The following is a 17,109-nucleotide window of genomic DNA, read 5'->3' as shown; positions in this document are numbered from 1 at the left end:
TCACGAGCCGCGTCCGGATCCCGCCGTTGCGGCCGCCGAGTCCAATTAATATTCACCTCGTTCTCGTGCCATCGGTGACAGATTATATGCCACATTTTCGGCTATTTTATGCGAAATACATGGAGATGCGAACCGCATGGCTGGGCTGGCTGGGCTGAGCTGGCCGCCACTGGGCTGGCTTCTTGCCAGCCAGCGAACTTCATATTACTTTTTATTATGTTTCACCATTTTGACAGCTTTGCGACGAGCGAACAAAGGACGAGATGCGCGCACGCGAAGCAAAACAACAAGTACGGTAAATAAATAGAACGACACAACAATAACAACGTGCGCTGAAGATGGTTCTGCAAAAATTAACTCAATTGCGTGCGAAGAGTTCCAACACGGCGCGTCGCGCCTGGACAGTGCATTCCCGGACGGCCACTCCGTTTTGGTTGCTTGACGACTTTTGCAAGGGTGGAAATTTTATTCGTTTAACACAAATCGTTCTTAAAACGTTTTTTTATGTTTAACGAACCATTTGTTTGCAAATAGTCAATTTATTACTTATTTCTTATTGTGGCAAATTTCAAAAAACGCCACGATTAAGTTGAGATGAGACTGGAATACATAAGAATGGTTTTGGGGGTTCGGGCTTAAATCGAGGTAGTACCCTTGGGATACGGGCTTGAATCGTGCGGAAATTGGCCGGCTGGCTGCGTGCTTGGGAAACTGACACGATGATCGCAACCAGAGACCGCGGACGAAATCCGACGCACCGTGGCAGTGCCGGCCACGGAGCACTGCATAATGAAACGATTATTACGCTCTTAATCACGGTGACGGCCACGAACGCAAATGCATTTGTCGTTGGCGTCGGCGACACGTCAGAGTTGGTCGTCGCTGGCTCCGCTTGGTTGGGCAGGAGCGGAAAACAGGACCTCTGCGCGACCTCTCTCGCAAAATGATGCAATGTCCCTGAACTCGGCGATATTGTTTCATCTGCCTACCCGTACTCTTCTTCTTCGGCCAAGTTCCTGTGTTTCGTTGTCGGCCCCGTTCCCCGTTTCCCCGGCCGCTTGTCTTCTGGAAACTGCTGCGCCTAGTGTTTTTTTGGGCACCGGTCTTTGGCCTTTTGTTTGCAATTTGTTTGCCATTTCTGGGCACAAGTTCAGAACCGGTAAAAGCCGGGAGAAAACCAAAGTGGGGCGACTCATAAAAATGGGCCCACCGGGCCCAAAGGACACTCCTTATTGGAATGGGGAAGGATGCCGGACACTTTTGTGGCCCAACCGAATCCGAAATGCAGCCAAAAGAAAGAGGTAAACACTGAATGGGGTATAAAGTGTATGGAAATGGGGGCCCAACGGTGGTCCAGTGACGTGGTCGCTATGCGCTGTCACTCCGCAGGGGGCTGAATGACCGTCTCCGGTGACTGGCTGCGACACCCGAGGAAGAACACTCCAAAGAGGACACGCTGGGGACAGGATCGCACGGCCCGCCGGGCCCGATTGACCTTTCGCTGCGTGTAGGATTCGTTGCAGAAATTTAAGCTGATGACGCGCTGGTGGCGCTGGAATAGGAACCGTCTCGTGGCGAGTGAGTTGGGCTAGTTCAGGGTGCCCTTGTGCATTCCTCTAAGCGACGGCCGTTTCGGTACGCACGGTTGTGGCGTCACCAGACCAGACTGGTAACCGCTGGGTGCGCGCCATGCTCGATCATATAAAACCCGTAAGAAGAGGATCGGTAATAGCTGTGCAATAATAAGTGAATAAAGTGTGGTATTTTATGGTGCACCGTTGCCGCGAAGATCCCCGAAGTACCGCTACGGTGACAGTTGGCAGGTCCAGGCGCCCAGCAGGGTTATCCTTTGTCGCCAGAGACGGCATTCGGCCGGGCGGTGGCTTATGTGGACTCCTGCGAATGGGCACGCCAAGACGCGTGAATGCAATCTGAATGGAGTTGAAGAGAAAAATGAGAAAGTTTCACCATCTTACCCGTTCGGGAATGTTGCGTCAATGTACAGGTTTGTTATAACATTGGCATAATTTTACAATTTCATATAAACTTTTGAACGAAAAGTGTTGATTATTTTTTCGAATCCCACTTCGTACCTCTAAATTATGCACTTACGGTCGCTGTGCTCGTGTCCTGTGGCACAGTTAGGTTGGCAGCTCCGTAACGGTGCGCCTCCCGTAAATAATTAACCTTTCACCGGGACGCGGGACTCGAATCGATTCCCGAATCAACAATGGATTACATTTCATCCTCGAGCCGCTCGTCGTCGGATTTTATTGGTGCCGATGCCACATCCTCCTCGCAGTGGGGTCTCCGTATGGGCATGAGCGTCGTAAGATACGGTTTGATCGTTCACACATATGATCTTAAACCGATCGGCACAGGCTAAGCCTTCATTACCTGGCGTTCGCAGAAAGAGAAGGGACTTCTGGTGGCCGCGAGTAGTTCTCACGAGACCGCCTCATCCGGCGATGTTACGAGGACTCCTCAATGCCGCCGCCGGGTCCGGCGGGTCCGGCGGGTCCGGTGGGAGACAAATTTAATCCTTCACCACCAGCACCGAAAACGAGGCGTTGAAACTTATCTGACCGCGAACCATTCTCATAAATTCCCGATGGAGCCCCCCTGATATGAAAGTCCTTTCGAACGACGGATAATGCTGCCCCGTTGTCGTCGTGGTGAATGTTTCATATTTACGCATAACTGTGTCGTGGACACAATTCGCAAGGATGGAGCTGGCCGCTGGCCGGTGTGTACTGCTGGCGTGCGGGTGTATAATCTGTAATTTACATCCGACCATTTCGAACTCAATTCCGCCGATACGTGCGCGATCGGCCAAACAACCGCAAAAAATAAGTGTTCCAAATCGACAACTCAACGGTTTACGCTTGAAGTGTAATCGCTCAGACTCAGGACGACCGGAGCCGGAGTTGTTGGAAGGGAGACCACAATTAGGCTGGAGTAGGAACAGTAGCGTGGAGCGGGTTAATAGTATTTTAAATTTAGCACCCATTTTAGAGCCATTTTGCGCCTGTTAACGCACTTTTCGATCCGAAAAGAAGCTTGGAGGATTTTTATTTACTCCGAAATGTTGTTCGAATACGACGTGAATGGAATGAACAAATCGTTTTGATGGAATGAAAGCTCCGCATAATGTAGTTTGCTTTAAGTCATAATGGTTAATTCCCAGCTGATCCCATTAAATGTGCTGAAGGCATAAAATGGAGTTCCTTGTCCTTGGACATGTCCATAATTACGTATCGCAACATAATTTCCTTTCTGGCATTTTCAAACATTTTCTTGCATTGGTGCGTTGACATTGCACCTTTGAACCTTTCTTTTCCAGAAGAAAAAAATCGAAAGTTCGTCAGAGTTTGACTTCACAACAATACCTGACGCTTAGGGCTTAGGCCATATTTAGAATTAAAACAAGTCGAAGTGTTCCACTAACATTATGTCAATTTACTAAAAAAAACTTCAACCACAATTGAACATTTGTTGTCAGGCCAATTCAAGTTAAAATGAAAAGATCGAAAGAAGTACTAGCTAATTTGCATTATGAAAAAATGGCTTTTTAGCTTTCTACTAGAAACTAGTTGTACATCCATTGGCAGTCCGTGGCCGAGTCGAGCATCATTAAATGGACTGGCCACTGGAATCCGTTTTCTATTTCACTTCAAATGCTACCGCATTCAATAGGTTATGGTTTTATGATCGCCTGGCATTACGATCGCCTGGCAATTGCGTAGAACCGGTCGGATTAAGTTCTACGATCTCTCAAACGATCTCATCCGATCATCATCCGTACGTACTTGTCGGCTCCGGCTTAAGTGCCGGCAGTAAAGATCCCAGTTATTCCTGCCGATTGCAAGTGATGCCGAGTCGAGTTTTCAAATTACCCGGCCCGTTATTGGGACGATGTCAAATGCCAAGGCATATAAAATCAAGCCGCATGGACGATCTAATGGCTGGCGATCTGCCGGAAAAATGTCAAATCGCCATCGCCTGCAAGTTCGCCCGGGACATAAAAGTAGAAATTATGTTTCGTTGCTCAAAGGCTCGGAGGGTACAGTTAGCGTCCAACGGCTACCACCGGAACCGGGCAACCCATAATCGTCCGGGCTTTTCAATCGTGCCATAGCCACGCAGGTGCCGCCGAGGGTGCCCGAAGTGGAACTGGATGTACAGGATACGGGACGGGCAGAGCGCGTGCTCTTGGGGGTCTCCCGGGGCCGCTCATTATTCGTAGGTTTCTTCCTTTCCAACCGGACGACAATCGGGCTGCGTCGATCGTAACCGGATTCCGGTGCCGCGCGCAGATCGCCGGGTATCCTGAGGCTCGCCGGGAACTGGTATTCGTTCATCCTCGCTGCGGTAGCGCTTGTGGGTTGGAAACGGGCGGGCGGGCGACGGTTGCAGGGGGTGGCTAGAGCGCGTTCGCCACCACCAACCCGGAGAGTCCCGGCCCGGCCACCAGGAAGATGCTCAGGGAACCAGTGGAGAAAAACCGGGAAGAAAGGGTAAAAAAGTAAAACGCAAAAGTCATTCAACTTTGCCTCCGGGTTGGGGGGACAGGGGTTGGTGGGTAGGGCGACCGGGATTAGGTCGGCGCCTGGCCGCCGTGTGGAGCGTTCCCGGGGTTGGGACGGACACTCTGTGGCCGGCAAAAGCCTATCCTAGCCTACGAGTCGCTCGCTGCCGCCGTCGTTGCCGTTCTTCGCTTCCTTGGCCACCGGAGCTTTCTTAGCGTTGTCCTCTTTTTGTTGCGCTCTTCGGTCCCCGCTTTACGCCGCGTTCGTTTCGCTTCGCTCGCTCCCATAATGGGGCTCCAGGAATAGAAAATCGTAGGACTCGGGATCGCTGGAGTTGCCAGTCCCAGCCCGTCCGTCGATCGCCCGGCTCTGCTTCGCCTGCTCTCCCTTTCTATCTCTTTCTCTCTCTCGCTCTCCCTCCGCCACCCAGCAGATTGCTCCCGGTCCGGCGGACTTGGATAGGCAATCTCGGCCGGGCAGTGTGAGTGACCGGTTAATTTGTGTTTTTGGCTTCAAGTTGCTGACTTTCCGTCTCCGTCGCTCCGCGAGCCACGCCGAGATCTCCGAGATTTCGGTTCCCGGCTGCACGCCACCCCGCGGAAAGGACGGAACGGCGGTGTCGATGTTACGAAAGGAAAGTAGAAAGGAATCCTCTGCGAACGCTGCGCGTGGAGCTCTCGTGGGGCGTGAAAGAATGGGGCGGCCTCGGAAGAGCCGATGAAACTGGGCTGGGAAGGCGGCGATGCTGGAGATTCTCTCCGGTCACTTTTGCATTCCTGCCCGGTCGGAACCATATGGGGAACTGGAGACGATGGAGCACACAGCCACATCCATTACTCATCAGCTTGGAAAGCGGTTGGTCTAGGATTTGGGATGCCCGAACCGAACAGTCCACCTGGAAGCTAATCTTTCGAGTGACGGCCGGGCAACATGTGGTCAATGTGGATTGGGCATTCCACCAGCCACTTTTGGCAGGTCTGCAACATTTTCCCACTTCTTTGAGGCGCCATCTACTTAACGATCACGAGGGTGTCATCATCAGATCGCCAGATCGTAGATTCATTTCTTAAGGACCAAGACCAAGAAAGACCAATTGGGCTGTAAATTCTGCCAACGTATCACGAGAACCCAACTTGTCGGCTTACCTACTTGGCCTTTTGTGGCATACAGCTAATGGGGAATACGGAGTAGGATCTGTTCAACAAAAACCCTTACTATTTGTATTGCCGTTTATTTTGTGTAGTGTCTGTAAAACTCCGAGGCATTTTTTTGCGGACCACCAGACACTGTTTCGTTTTTATTATTTTGGCCTAACAAGACTTTTCGAATTTCCGTTTTATTAATCAGTAATCAAAATTCATCTCACAATCAGCCAAACATCACGCTTCCCAGGATGGCGGTCAAGGAATTGAAAAAAAAACCCAGAGCACTGCCAACTCCAATAAAACTTCCTGCAGCGAAGAGACCCCGGTTAATTGCTGGGAATGCTCGGTTCGGTGGTAATCCAATCCAGATCGCACGGGAAAGGAATCCTCCGGGGTGCCATTTTCTGCCCGGCGGATGGGTGCGAAAAGCCGTAAAAGCAAGAACAAACAGAAGTAAAAGACGCACCCATCAAACTGACAAATGACCGCAAAATTACTCACGGTTCAGTTCGCCGGCTTGATTTGTTTCCCGCGTGGCGAGCGCAATGGCGTGACGGATGGCCGGATCGGAGGACCATCGGTTCGCCAGTTCACCGGTGTCGGTCGGGACCTGTAGACAGGACCACTCGAGGCTCTGGTGAACGGAGCAAGGATCCGCACTAGCCAGCGTGTTCTAGCCGACCAACTCAAAACCAGTACGTAAGTCCGCAAGTAAGCCACACTTAGCGAGCCCCGAAAAAAAAGGGGCCAGCAGAAAACCCATTAAATACGGTCATGGCCGGAAGACAAACGACAAGTGAACGCACCAAAAATGAAGCAACCAGAGGCGGGCCAGCCTCGGGGTTGTAAAAGAACTGTCCCTTCTGCATCGCACACAGGACGTCCGAAGGAAGGGAGGGAACACTGCGACAACAACGGCGACGGAACAGCGTGAGGCGAACACACACAATAGAATACGTGAGAAACGCTGGCCACAAGGTGGAGATCGCGAGTCGCGCGAAAGAACATTGAAAGCCCGTGTACGGCCGGTACGGGTCCGGGACTTCCCCAGCGGTCTCTCTCACTCACGCCAACCCGGGGGCGAAAGGCTTTGATTTGGGAGCCCAAAGCGGGACACGGCGAGCGAACGAGCGCCAAAAGAGGAAGCTAGAGGATCATCAAAATCGTGGCGGATCAACGTCGCCGGACACGGCACACGGCGGAACGCGTGCGTCCTGTCACCCGGTGTTTCCCGGGGCTGCGGGCGGGGCCGTCAGTCAGCCATCTGGTCTGACGTCTTCGCCTTCGTCTTCGTCTTTCGGAGTTTCGGGGCTAATTCGGCGGCCACCGAGCACTTCCCCATAATGCTCCATCGGCCACCGCTCTTTCTGGCTTTCATCTGCTGCTTTCTTTCTTTTGGCTTTCGTGTGTTTGTTGCGCTCTGTCTTCCTTTCTTTCTCTTTTCGTTTGTTCTCTCTGCTCTATTGTTCGCCTTGCGTGCTCTTTTCCGCCGCGATGTTGGTTAAACAAACATTTGCATCTCATTAACTTTGCAGGATTCGCAGTGGCGTACGGTGCCTTATCAGTTTAGTATTGGCACTTTTGTAATGTTTCCTATCAAATGACACCTTCTTCTAGTCTTTCTTCAGTAGACTCATATTAATACTTTTATATTTTGTTTTTTTTGTAGTGTCCGTCGATTTGGCCAAGGTTGTGCTTCCGTTCCCCGCCATACTCACTTCCCACTCATTTAGCCACCTTCGGACAATCGGCCGCCTGGCCCTTCCGCAACGTTCACCCCCCCGCGCGTGTTTGTGTTGGTAGTTGATGTTTTATTGCTCCCGTTGCCGTTGAGTCCCGATCATTTACATTTCTCCGCCGTAAAAATCCTGGCCGGGCTGCCATTTTTTTGTTTTGTCCGTCGGCGGTCTCTTTTCTACATCATTTTTGTTCCCCGCGCCTTCGAGTGGGGTCCCCCGCGTGTCGTGGTGGAAGATTCTTGCCTTGTTCTTGGCTTCGGGGAATAAAATTTTCTTCTTTAATTCATTACGCCTTTTCTCGTTGCCGTGTTGCAAAAAAAAGACATGCAAAAGCTTTCCTCGCTGGTTCCTTTCCCGTGTACGGCTCAATTACTCTGCTTTTGTCTGGTTTCCTTTCTTCCCCTTTTTTTGCCTTTTCGTGGCATTAAATCAGTTCCTTGAAGTCCGACACACTCGGTCCTGAAAGTGAAGTCGAACTCGGAACAGCACACAACTCAACGGAATCAACCGAAATGCGTGCTGTGGGCGTGTTGATTTATGTTTTTTCTTCCAAACACTCGGGCGACTAGCGGGCGATTAGAAATTCAAAACTTCATCTTCCGAACCGAGCGAACGATCTTCCCTCACGGTGACGGTGTTCTCATCCAGCCGCCAGGAGAAAGGAAGCCGTCCGGTTTCGGACCGTCAGCCGGCCGCCATGAGCTCGTAAACGATCGTAAAAATCTGGCCACAACGCCTTATAAATGCTTTTAATGGTCGTTTCACTTCAAAGACGGTCCGGACGGACCGTCCCCGCACAGTGAGCGCCACACACACGAGCATCCCGAAGGAACCGCCGTTATCGAGCGGCCATCGGTCAAAAGTGCCAACAGATTACGGTGTGAGTGGTGGGGCAGTTTACAAAATATTAAGATAAGTTTGACGCCGGAAGATTGGCTCAATCAAAAAATTTAAATCCTGTACCGGTTGGCGTTTAAGTGGAGCCTTAGAAGCTTTCGAATCCAGGTACTACTACTAAGTAGTAAACCAAAAACTCATAGTGTTTTTACAGGAACAGTAAGACAGATTTCGGGTTCGTCCCTAGATACATGTAGTCCCTGGGAGCCAAACCTGGCGAATTCGTAGTTCAACTCATGTACAGGGTGGTCAAAAAAACGTGCACTACTTCATTTGATCATAAAAAAGGTTTAATGTTTGTCGATGTTTACACTTTTATGTGAAAGGCTGATTCATCTCGTTTTTTAGGGAAAACAATTTTGGTCAAATGTTCACCACGATCGGCTTGGCAGTAGCTCATTCGGTCGACCTTATTTTGAGTACATTTTCGATTGTATCTGGTTCTATTTCGGCAATAGCAATTTGAATTTGCGACATGAAGTTGTCAATAGTTGCTGGTTTGTTCGCCCAACATAAGTATCGATGGTGGCTGTCGCAGTATGGCACGAAGCGCTGTCCTGTTGAAACCAAATGACGTCCAAATCCGCAGCTTCAATTGCGACGAAGAACCCAATCAGCCAAAATTTGCACCAAGCAGTCACTCGTTTTGAATGTATTGGCTTCTCTTGCACGAAAGGTTTGTTTTCCGAACCACTTACTCTGCTCTGCTCCAATTCTGGTTATTTACTTAGCCGAGGTGGACATGAGTCTCAACGAAATTTAGACGAATGAGTTGACGACCTACCACACTGGAAATAAATGATTAATATTTCCCAATTTTCAGCAACCAAAACGGTTTTTTATACATAACTAAAGGTTGAGAAAAATATTTGGCCGTTTAATTTTTATAATCAAATGAAAAAGTGCACTCATTTTTGATCATGCGATTGTTTTGAGGGACTTTGATGAAACAACAACGTTGTTTGTGGATGTGGATTTTTCTTATGTTTTCGGGTGTTACCGCCTCATTTAAACGTCCACTGCGTTCTCCAGCATCGGTGTCTCTACGACCACGTTTGGTGGAGCGGAGTCCTTATAACACTTTTCAAGCCTTTGCTTCGGTTGAACGCTTGAGCTTCTGTTTGATCCATTGTTTTGCAAACAACAAACGTAGGAGTGTCACTCTTAGCACAAGACCTCGCAAACTTATGAGTAGAGCTAAGACTTAAGACTTAAGCTGGGGACTTTTCAGCCCATGTGTTTGGACACAATTATCAAAATAGTGCTTAGCAACGATTTGAAGTTGCGGTACGCCCTTGGCCATTTATGCTGGCATTCGCTGGACCGACCGGATTGTCGTGCTTCAGCCCGGCAGGACAGCTAGCGTGCATCACCTTACCTTCCGCGACGAACCAGCTCCCCGCCACTCCGCAATGCCACACCCTTCGGAGGCACCTTGGGCCTATTCAATCTCCACAATCCGAGTGCCGAGCCGAGCCGAGCTGCAGGGTGCGCCACCCTGGGGCGTGTGTTCGTTGTCCAGCCAACCGTGCCCGGCAGCGTCAGCGCTGGCCCATAGTTGGTCCGTAGTCCGTGAACCGTGCCACAAGGGATACGGATGTTACCGGCAGCCGGCCCACCGAAGCACCAGGCTTAATCGCCGATCGCCCAACCGGAACGGAACTGGACCCGCCCGTAACGGCCCCCCGTCCGATTCGCCCTGTCTTGTCCGGACCGAGGAACTCCTATGCCAGGAAGCGGCAGCGGTCAGGGTGGCCTCTCGGTGGCCTATTGGAATCGTTCCTACCGTGTCTGAGTTTGTGTGGGTTGTCTTTTGTGCATCGCCAGGCCTTGGGCCAATGTGGGACATCGCGGGTTCATCGCACTCGGGTGGGGCGGCACAGACACTCCGCCACAGGACTGCAATCGGACTGGGCACTCGGCACCCGAGGGCCGAAAAGGCACCAATGCGGCAAACAAGTCAATGAAGTTGGTTGGGTCCAAAACTGGCCCTTGATCCGGGGCCAACGCCGCCGAGGGGTGGTTTTACGACTTTAATCAATGTTGATAATTGCCGTACATTCGCTTCTTCCGCCGTACGGTCGTCGGTGCAACCAAATTTGATGTGTTTTCCGAACACAACAGTGTCTGGCGGCTCCAGCCCTTAAACGAACGCTCGGCGGGCTTTTTGGTGGGACCCGGCCTGGCTGGACCCTAGTGGAGCCGACTGGAGGAGATGCAAACGATCCTTTCGAAAGCCGGCTCCATTTGTTTTATGGCCGACTGTGTGGCCTCTCGGACAAAACACTCCGACCGCTACCCTGCTGCTGCTGCTGCTACTGTTTCGGGAGGCTGCCCAAGGGAAGCTGATAAAGTGTTGACCACAAAACAGGTGTGCGGTCAATGGTTCCCATATCGCTACGCAGAGTTCGTCCCCTTGGGAGGACTTGTCTCTCCCAGGAAGAAGCTCGAAGGGAGCTCTGGGAGCTACCTGAACGTATCCAGTCCTGAACCGTCGGCAAAGTGCGATTTCCAATTCAATACTTCAGCAGCCGGTGACTTGAGGACTGGACTTTAATTAAGTTGCCATCCCGAACACGCCGATCGATCCGTTCTACTCTTCCTAGACACCAGGGCCTCTCTTTGGCAGCGTAGTCCGTGGTTACGATCGAAGAACACATGGCGCGAATGGAATGGGCCAGCCCGGGTTGGTCGGGACGGGTGCAGGAAAATGGGCTGCCCGCTAATGCCGCGGTTTGGTGGGAAACTAAGCTCACCGTGAAGGTCAGCGATGATTAGCGACTATTTGCTCGTTACACGTACCAACATCTATCCTGGCTCCGTTGTGGTTTCTATGCGCACACGCGACACGCTTCGCGTGTGTGAATTCCCTGGAAAACACCACAAGACGGAAGGACCGCGGCTCGACATTTTTTGTTCACACTCCTAGAGCGGTTTCGAATTAAAAACACATTAGGCACCCGTGGCACAGCTGCTTTTGTTGGTTTTAGAAACCGACCCCGACCGACCAAACAAAAAAATATCCCTCCTAAATCCCTGTTCGCGGGGGAAGGTGAGTTATTAGATTCCTTTTCACGCGGCACGAAGATCGGTTTTGTAGGTAGAGTTTGGTAGAATGAATAGTTGGCCAATAACACACCTAATGACCACGAGGGTGTATGGCGTGAGAAAAGTAATAGGGTTTGGGATTAGTAAAACAAATCAAACAGCACAATATGAACATCGCAGCGAATATGAATGATGATAGTGATCGTAACGACCCCAGAATTTTAGGATTTTTTGAGATGGAGAATTTTTTGCAAACTTGTTGATGTTACCTACAAATTCGATACATTATTCGAATCGAGATGAAGCAGAACTAGATAAATAAAATGCCCAAATATATAGTATTACTACTACCACTTATAAGCTCCCGCGAAAGAAGTCCTTAACTGGTGAATACGCCGGTCTTTCGATTTTTGTAGCAGATTTTTTGGCCTCAAAATGGAAGTTCGGCAAGTGCCTTTTAATCTAGTTGTTGTCTCGACGCTAAAGTTTTTGGGGATGATCATTTGAGAATGCTATAAAACTATCACAAAACGAGGTGTTTCAATGCAAAACATGCTCGCTCTTTACACGGTGTCCTACAAATGGTTGCTCCAGTTTTGATGTAGTCTTACCGTCTTTTCTATGAAAATTAACGCAAAACAAGCCATTCTTTCGCACCAGCTCGTTTCGTAAAACATTTGTTTGCAATGTAAATAAAAACCAGTGCCGCCAGAGAGATGAGGCCGCGAAGAAAGAGGATCCCCCCGAAAGCTTCCCATCGACGGACTGCCAAGGAGATACGAGCGCCGCCGGCCGAGCGGATAACGGAAGTTCGAGACCCCTGCAGACCCGGCCAGCTAGGCGGAAACCGACGCCCGGCGGGGAGATAAATTAATTTATGAGCTTTTTATTTCAACCCTTTCCGCTACTTTGCGCGCTCGCTGTTTGTTTTCGGCTGCGTTTTCACTATCTCCAACGCGATCTTTGGCGCGTTCTTTCCCAGAGCCCCGTTTTTGCTTTCTTTCTCGTCCGCCCGCGGGCTGGGTGTGAAATCTGGGTGCCTAGCTTCTGACCGGGTAGCCCAGCAAAGCGCACCAGCAGCTGGCCTTCGTGTCATTGCGTGGCATTATCCGGCTTAGCGTTAAACGTTGGTCTTCGGTCGGTCTTCGAACGATCATCACGTGATCATCCGCTGCGGACCCTAATTTATCTCTTCCACTCGCATCTCATTAGGAACTGCAGGGATCATCGGGCCAGCGCGGCCTATCCTGGCACCGGGCGTATCCTGCGCAGTGGTTTTAAATTTTACTGCTCCATTTCCGTTACCTTTTTCCCGGACGTCGTCCAGCAATTAACTGCTCAGTGTGCGAGCGACGGGAAGGAGGGAAAAAAATCGATCATGTCAATCCCGGTCACCCTGGTCACGCTTCCGGGAAGTTATCTGTCTCCGCTGCGGTTGGGTTGGCCTTTTGGAAGTATTTCACCGGTAAAAGCTGAAGCGCCCCCTTAGCCAGAGATCAAACCAGAGGTCATTCGCTTCGCTTCGGCAGGCATGAAGATTACGACTCCGCGGGGCCGACTCGCGCGGTGCATCTTGGTCCCTTTTTCCCGGTGGAATCAGACGCGGGCGGCCCGTGTGAAAAGCATCAAAATCCCGCTCATCAACTCATCGGCCACGATATGCAAATGGCTCATATAATTTTATTGAAGCTGCGTCCACTGGCAACAACAACAAGAGCCGCGCCGGGCGTCAGGACACGTGGTGAGTGGCCCGGGCCGGGAACGGACGGCCGGGATCGGATCGGATGGAAAAGAAAGAATGTGACCATCCGCGGTGACCGTGCGTCCCCCTCCCGCCGCCGCCCGGCAGTGGTCGAACAGCTTGTACATAAAATGTTTTGATCGGTTCGGAATGATTTTTGCTCTCGGCGTGCCCTCGGCCACTCTGTCCAACTTTTATTTTTTCGGGGAGTTTCTTTTATTTTGTAACGAATTTAAGCCTTTTTCTGTTTCTCTGGTTCCGCCACGTCTCAAGTCCGAGTGAAATGCAGTTTCCTTTATTAGACTTTTATCACCCCACCGGCCGACCGTTCCCGGTCCTTTTTGGAACCGGAGGACTTCGCCGGCTTGTTATCCTCCTTTCTTCGGCCGGTTAGTGCGTGTGGCCGGACGGGAGGGTTCGGCGTCACGTTGAAAGTTGTTTCCCGTGTGTGGCTTCTTGCGTTATGGCTTGTTTTAAGTTTTATTCGACACCAATCGGAAGATGGGGCCTGTCGCGACAAAGTGTGGGCTCCGTCCAGATTTCGTTCTCTATGGCCTGGCCATGGAACCCAAGGTTTGTGGTTCATTAAGCGTGATTAGCTGATAGAATGGAAAGCATCCTGATCTAATTGTGATGAGGCCAAGCGCTAAATAAAATTTCCTTTTAATCCGAATGTATCAATAAATATACATTTCATGACAGCAAATCATTCCGAAATAATTTTAATAATTACTTCCTTTTCTTCCTGCTTATTTGGCGTGGTCAAACATGATCCGCACTGTAAGAGAGTACGACCGGATCCACCGTCCGGAAGTTGTGAAGATAAAGTGAGCGGATGCTCGGATCTTTGAGGTCTATTTGGCAAATTGCATCAAGGAGGAAGCAGTGAAAAAAGACCTCTCAAAGTGTTAGCATCGAGGCAACCGAACGGTCCTGATCCTCGATCCGGTGTTCTGCTTCTCTTGGTGAGAGAATCCAAAAGTCGGCCATTTTTTTGTGTGCGGCAAGCAGGAAAGCAGAATCGTAAATGATGTTGCAAATTAATGAGCAAGTCGAATCACAGGCCAGGAGATGTTAAGATTGGCGATGTACGATGTTTGTGCGATGATTCGTTGTTTACCGGGGCATTCGTTGGTAAAGGGTTTGGGACATAAACGACGACAAGTGAAGCGGACCAAGGAAGTCTCGGGAGCGGAGATGCCCTGCTGGCATAAAGAAACCACTGCACTGCCTTCCGTTGTGATAAAGGAGGGCAGCAGAGAAAAATACGATGATAAGAAGCGGTATCATAAGATATTTTTTATTGTACAAAGCGTTCCTGTTACCCGTGGCCCTGTGTGTACGAATGCCGAACGATAGCGGAGTGCAAAATGCGCGGAACACTTAGGTCCGTGTAATCTAAAAGGACGACTTAAGTGACTACGGTATCAGGCATAAAGAGTTCGTTTAAATTTTAAACAAACACACAGTGGACATTTCGCCAAGTACAAAGTGAAAGAGAACCGAATGAGAAAAGGTAAAACCATGCAGCCCAAAATTAACGTGAGAAGGAGCAACTCGGGGATATCAAAACGCACGAAGAGTGCTCGTAAGTGTACGAAATACAAAATAAAACCCTGTCCCGCATCAAAAACCATAAAATGACAATTTATGTGCGAAGAGGACGCTCACGCTTTGGCTTACAGGGATCCGGCCGGCAACAGCCGAAACAGGAGAAACCAGGAGTTTAGCTGCGATTGTCCTCGAACGCGAAATAATTGAGGTAGTTGAGGTGATCCCGGTGAGCGCTCACGGAACGGGGTGGAAGGGCACCGGGAAGCCGGCTCCGAAGCGCACGACTGTATGTGTGTTTATTCGTGCGGATCTTAAACAACCATTGCCAGGTCAGGTGAAGGCGGCGGCCAGCGACAGGATCAACGGACGGTGGTTTATTTACCAGCAGTTGACGGTTACCACCAACGGCGAACATTACGGTAATGAGTCGGCACCAAAGGTGGTCTTATGGTTATTTGATTCGAACGAACATCGAACCGTCGTTCGGCTGATTCGTCGTGCGTGCACCGACGTATGATTCCGGAGGAGGCAGGTTGGTGAAATAAAATTTGGCTCTGGTGAAACAATCAGTCACCCGTTGTAGCTGAGATGGCCCTCTACTTGAAAGCTTATTTTTGTTATGCGAAAAGGACTATGTTGAAGAATTTACTACTCATTTATGAAATAGAGACCTTAACGCACTTTCCGCTTTGCAAGGGCGTAAAAGTGATGTACCAATTTAATTAAGAGCAAAAAATTTCAAAGCGGTTTTAATACTACTAGTTCTTATTTTATTTATAAAATAGACTAACATGATCGCAAAAATGAAATTAAACTATTTTCATCATATGAAACTGCCCTTTCAAATAGAGTTCAAATCTATCCGCTAACAGAGGGCGCTCACTTTACGTTTGAAAGTTGTGCTACACTAGCTTGAATTAATATGTATGAGTAATGTTTTCTTGACGTTTCCGACGCCGGAAATCACTTTGCTGTCACTTTCGGTACATTTGACGTTTACTGTTTACTGCTTCCTCTTTTCGTTTGAGACTGAATCGACGAGAACATCCAAAATGGTACAAGTTGTTTATAATTAGTTAAAATCTAAAGTATTTAAGTTGATATTATGCTGTGGTTTAGTTTAAATACACGCTATTGTGAAGGGAAAAGTGGTACATATAGTGTACTGCAAGCTTTGCTCTATATTTTCACGCATTTTGCTTAGGCTCGGTCGCGACCGAGGTTATGGTGTGGCGGTGGTCATCTGTTCCGACTATTGATGGTGATTTTGTTTCTGTGCTTCTGAATTTGTAGGTCAACGTTCCGAAGCAGCGCCGCACATACTGCAAAAAGTGCAAGGTTCACCGCGTACACAAGGTGACGCAGTACAAGAAATCGAAGGAACGAAAGGCGTCCCAGGGTCGTCGTCGTTACGATCGTAAACAGCAAGGTTTCGGTGGTCAAACGAAGCCCATCTTCAGGAAGAAGGTAACCTTCGCTCACTCGCTTTACCGCAGGAACCAGCAATAAACGAAGGCATCATTCTTTCCATAGGCCAAGACCACCAAGAAAATTGTGCTGCGTATGGAGTGCGTCGATTGCAAGTACCGCAAACAGACCCCGCTGAAGCGCTGCAAACATTTCGAGCTCGGTGGCGACAAGAAGCGCAAGGGACAGATGATTCAGTTCTAGGCTTGTGTTTTGATTGTTTCAAGAGGGCTGAGAATCGACATTGTGAATAAAAGAACGTCAAACGCCGGCTGTACTCGATGCCAACGTAGGTTACCACGAAACGGAAGCTGTTGGCATGTGTCCGGTCTGCGTTTGCTCATGATGTGAACAAAAGTATCGGTTACCGTTCGGCTAGGGTCTTTGTACATTTCTTTATTAATTCACTCTTCCTCGTAACTGGTCGATGTGGACGTGCTGTTACCGTTTTCCAGCAACGATTGCCGTATCAATTCTGCCATCAGATTGCAGCGCATCGGTTCATCGTTCTGACAGCAGAACTCCTTACCCGCCGAAAGATTGCTGTTAATCCACCGTGGGGAGCAATTCTGATAGAAGAGGTAGGCGCGCTCCCGGTAGCAATCGCGGTCGATGGTGGCACAAATAACGTTTTGCGAGTTGGGCAAATGTTTGACGATCGCGTCAAGGCACCGATTGGAGCACTGCTTGTTGCCGGCCGGTGTGCAGGTGAAGTGCTGCATCAGCTCCAGCTGTATTCCCGGATTTCCCTTAGGTTGTTCCGTTCGATTGAAACGATTGAACTGGCCGGTAAGAAAGATGGCACATGTGCAGGGAACATTTGGGATAGTATTTCGCTGAGTGTCTGCCAAACGGAATCGGGAATACTTTGCTGCCGCAATGCATTGCAACAGGACGACGAAACTGAGAACACTTAGTAGAATGGAGCTGCAATTTCGGTGAACCATGCTGAACGGTGTTTCAAGAATAACTGAGTGTAGGCTCTGGAG

General features: G+C 49.7%; 2 protein-coding genes across 2 annotated transcripts; one reads left to right on the top strand and one right to left on the bottom strand.

Moving 5' to 3' along the window:
• Positions 1 to 7,447: 7,447 nt before the first annotated feature.
• On the bottom strand, positions 7,448 to 17,067 carry LOC131207144 (follicle cell protein 3C-1). The gene is made up of 2 exons (XM_058199754.1): positions 16,529 to 17,067; positions 7,448 to 7,526 (listed from the first exon to the last, which is right to left on the bottom strand). The coding sequence occupies exons 1-2, from the start codon at positions 17,065 to 17,067 to the stop codon at positions 7,448 to 7,450; spliced, it is 618 nt and encodes a 205-aa protein (XP_058055737.1).
• Positions 15,637 to 16,480, top strand: LOC131208533 (large ribosomal subunit protein eL42). Its single transcript, XM_058201316.1, has 3 exons — positions 15,637 to 15,708; positions 15,947 to 16,120; positions 16,187 to 16,480. The coding sequence occupies exons 1-3, from the start codon at positions 15,706 to 15,708 to the stop codon at positions 16,322 to 16,324; spliced, it is 315 nt and encodes a 104-aa protein (XP_058057299.1). The 5' UTR covers positions 15,637 to 15,705; the 3' UTR covers positions 16,325 to 16,480.
• Positions 17,068 to 17,109: the final 42 nt, after the last annotated feature.

Source organism: Anopheles bellator, chromosome 2 (genome assembly GCF_943735745.2).
Source record: "Anopheles bellator chromosome 2, idAnoBellAS_SP24_06.2, whole genome shotgun sequence".
NCBI lineage: Eukaryota > Metazoa > Arthropoda > Insecta > Diptera > Culicidae > Anopheles > Anopheles bellator.
The sequence above is the reverse complement of the archived record's forward strand: the minus strand, read 5'-3'. Positions and strand labels throughout refer to the sequence as shown.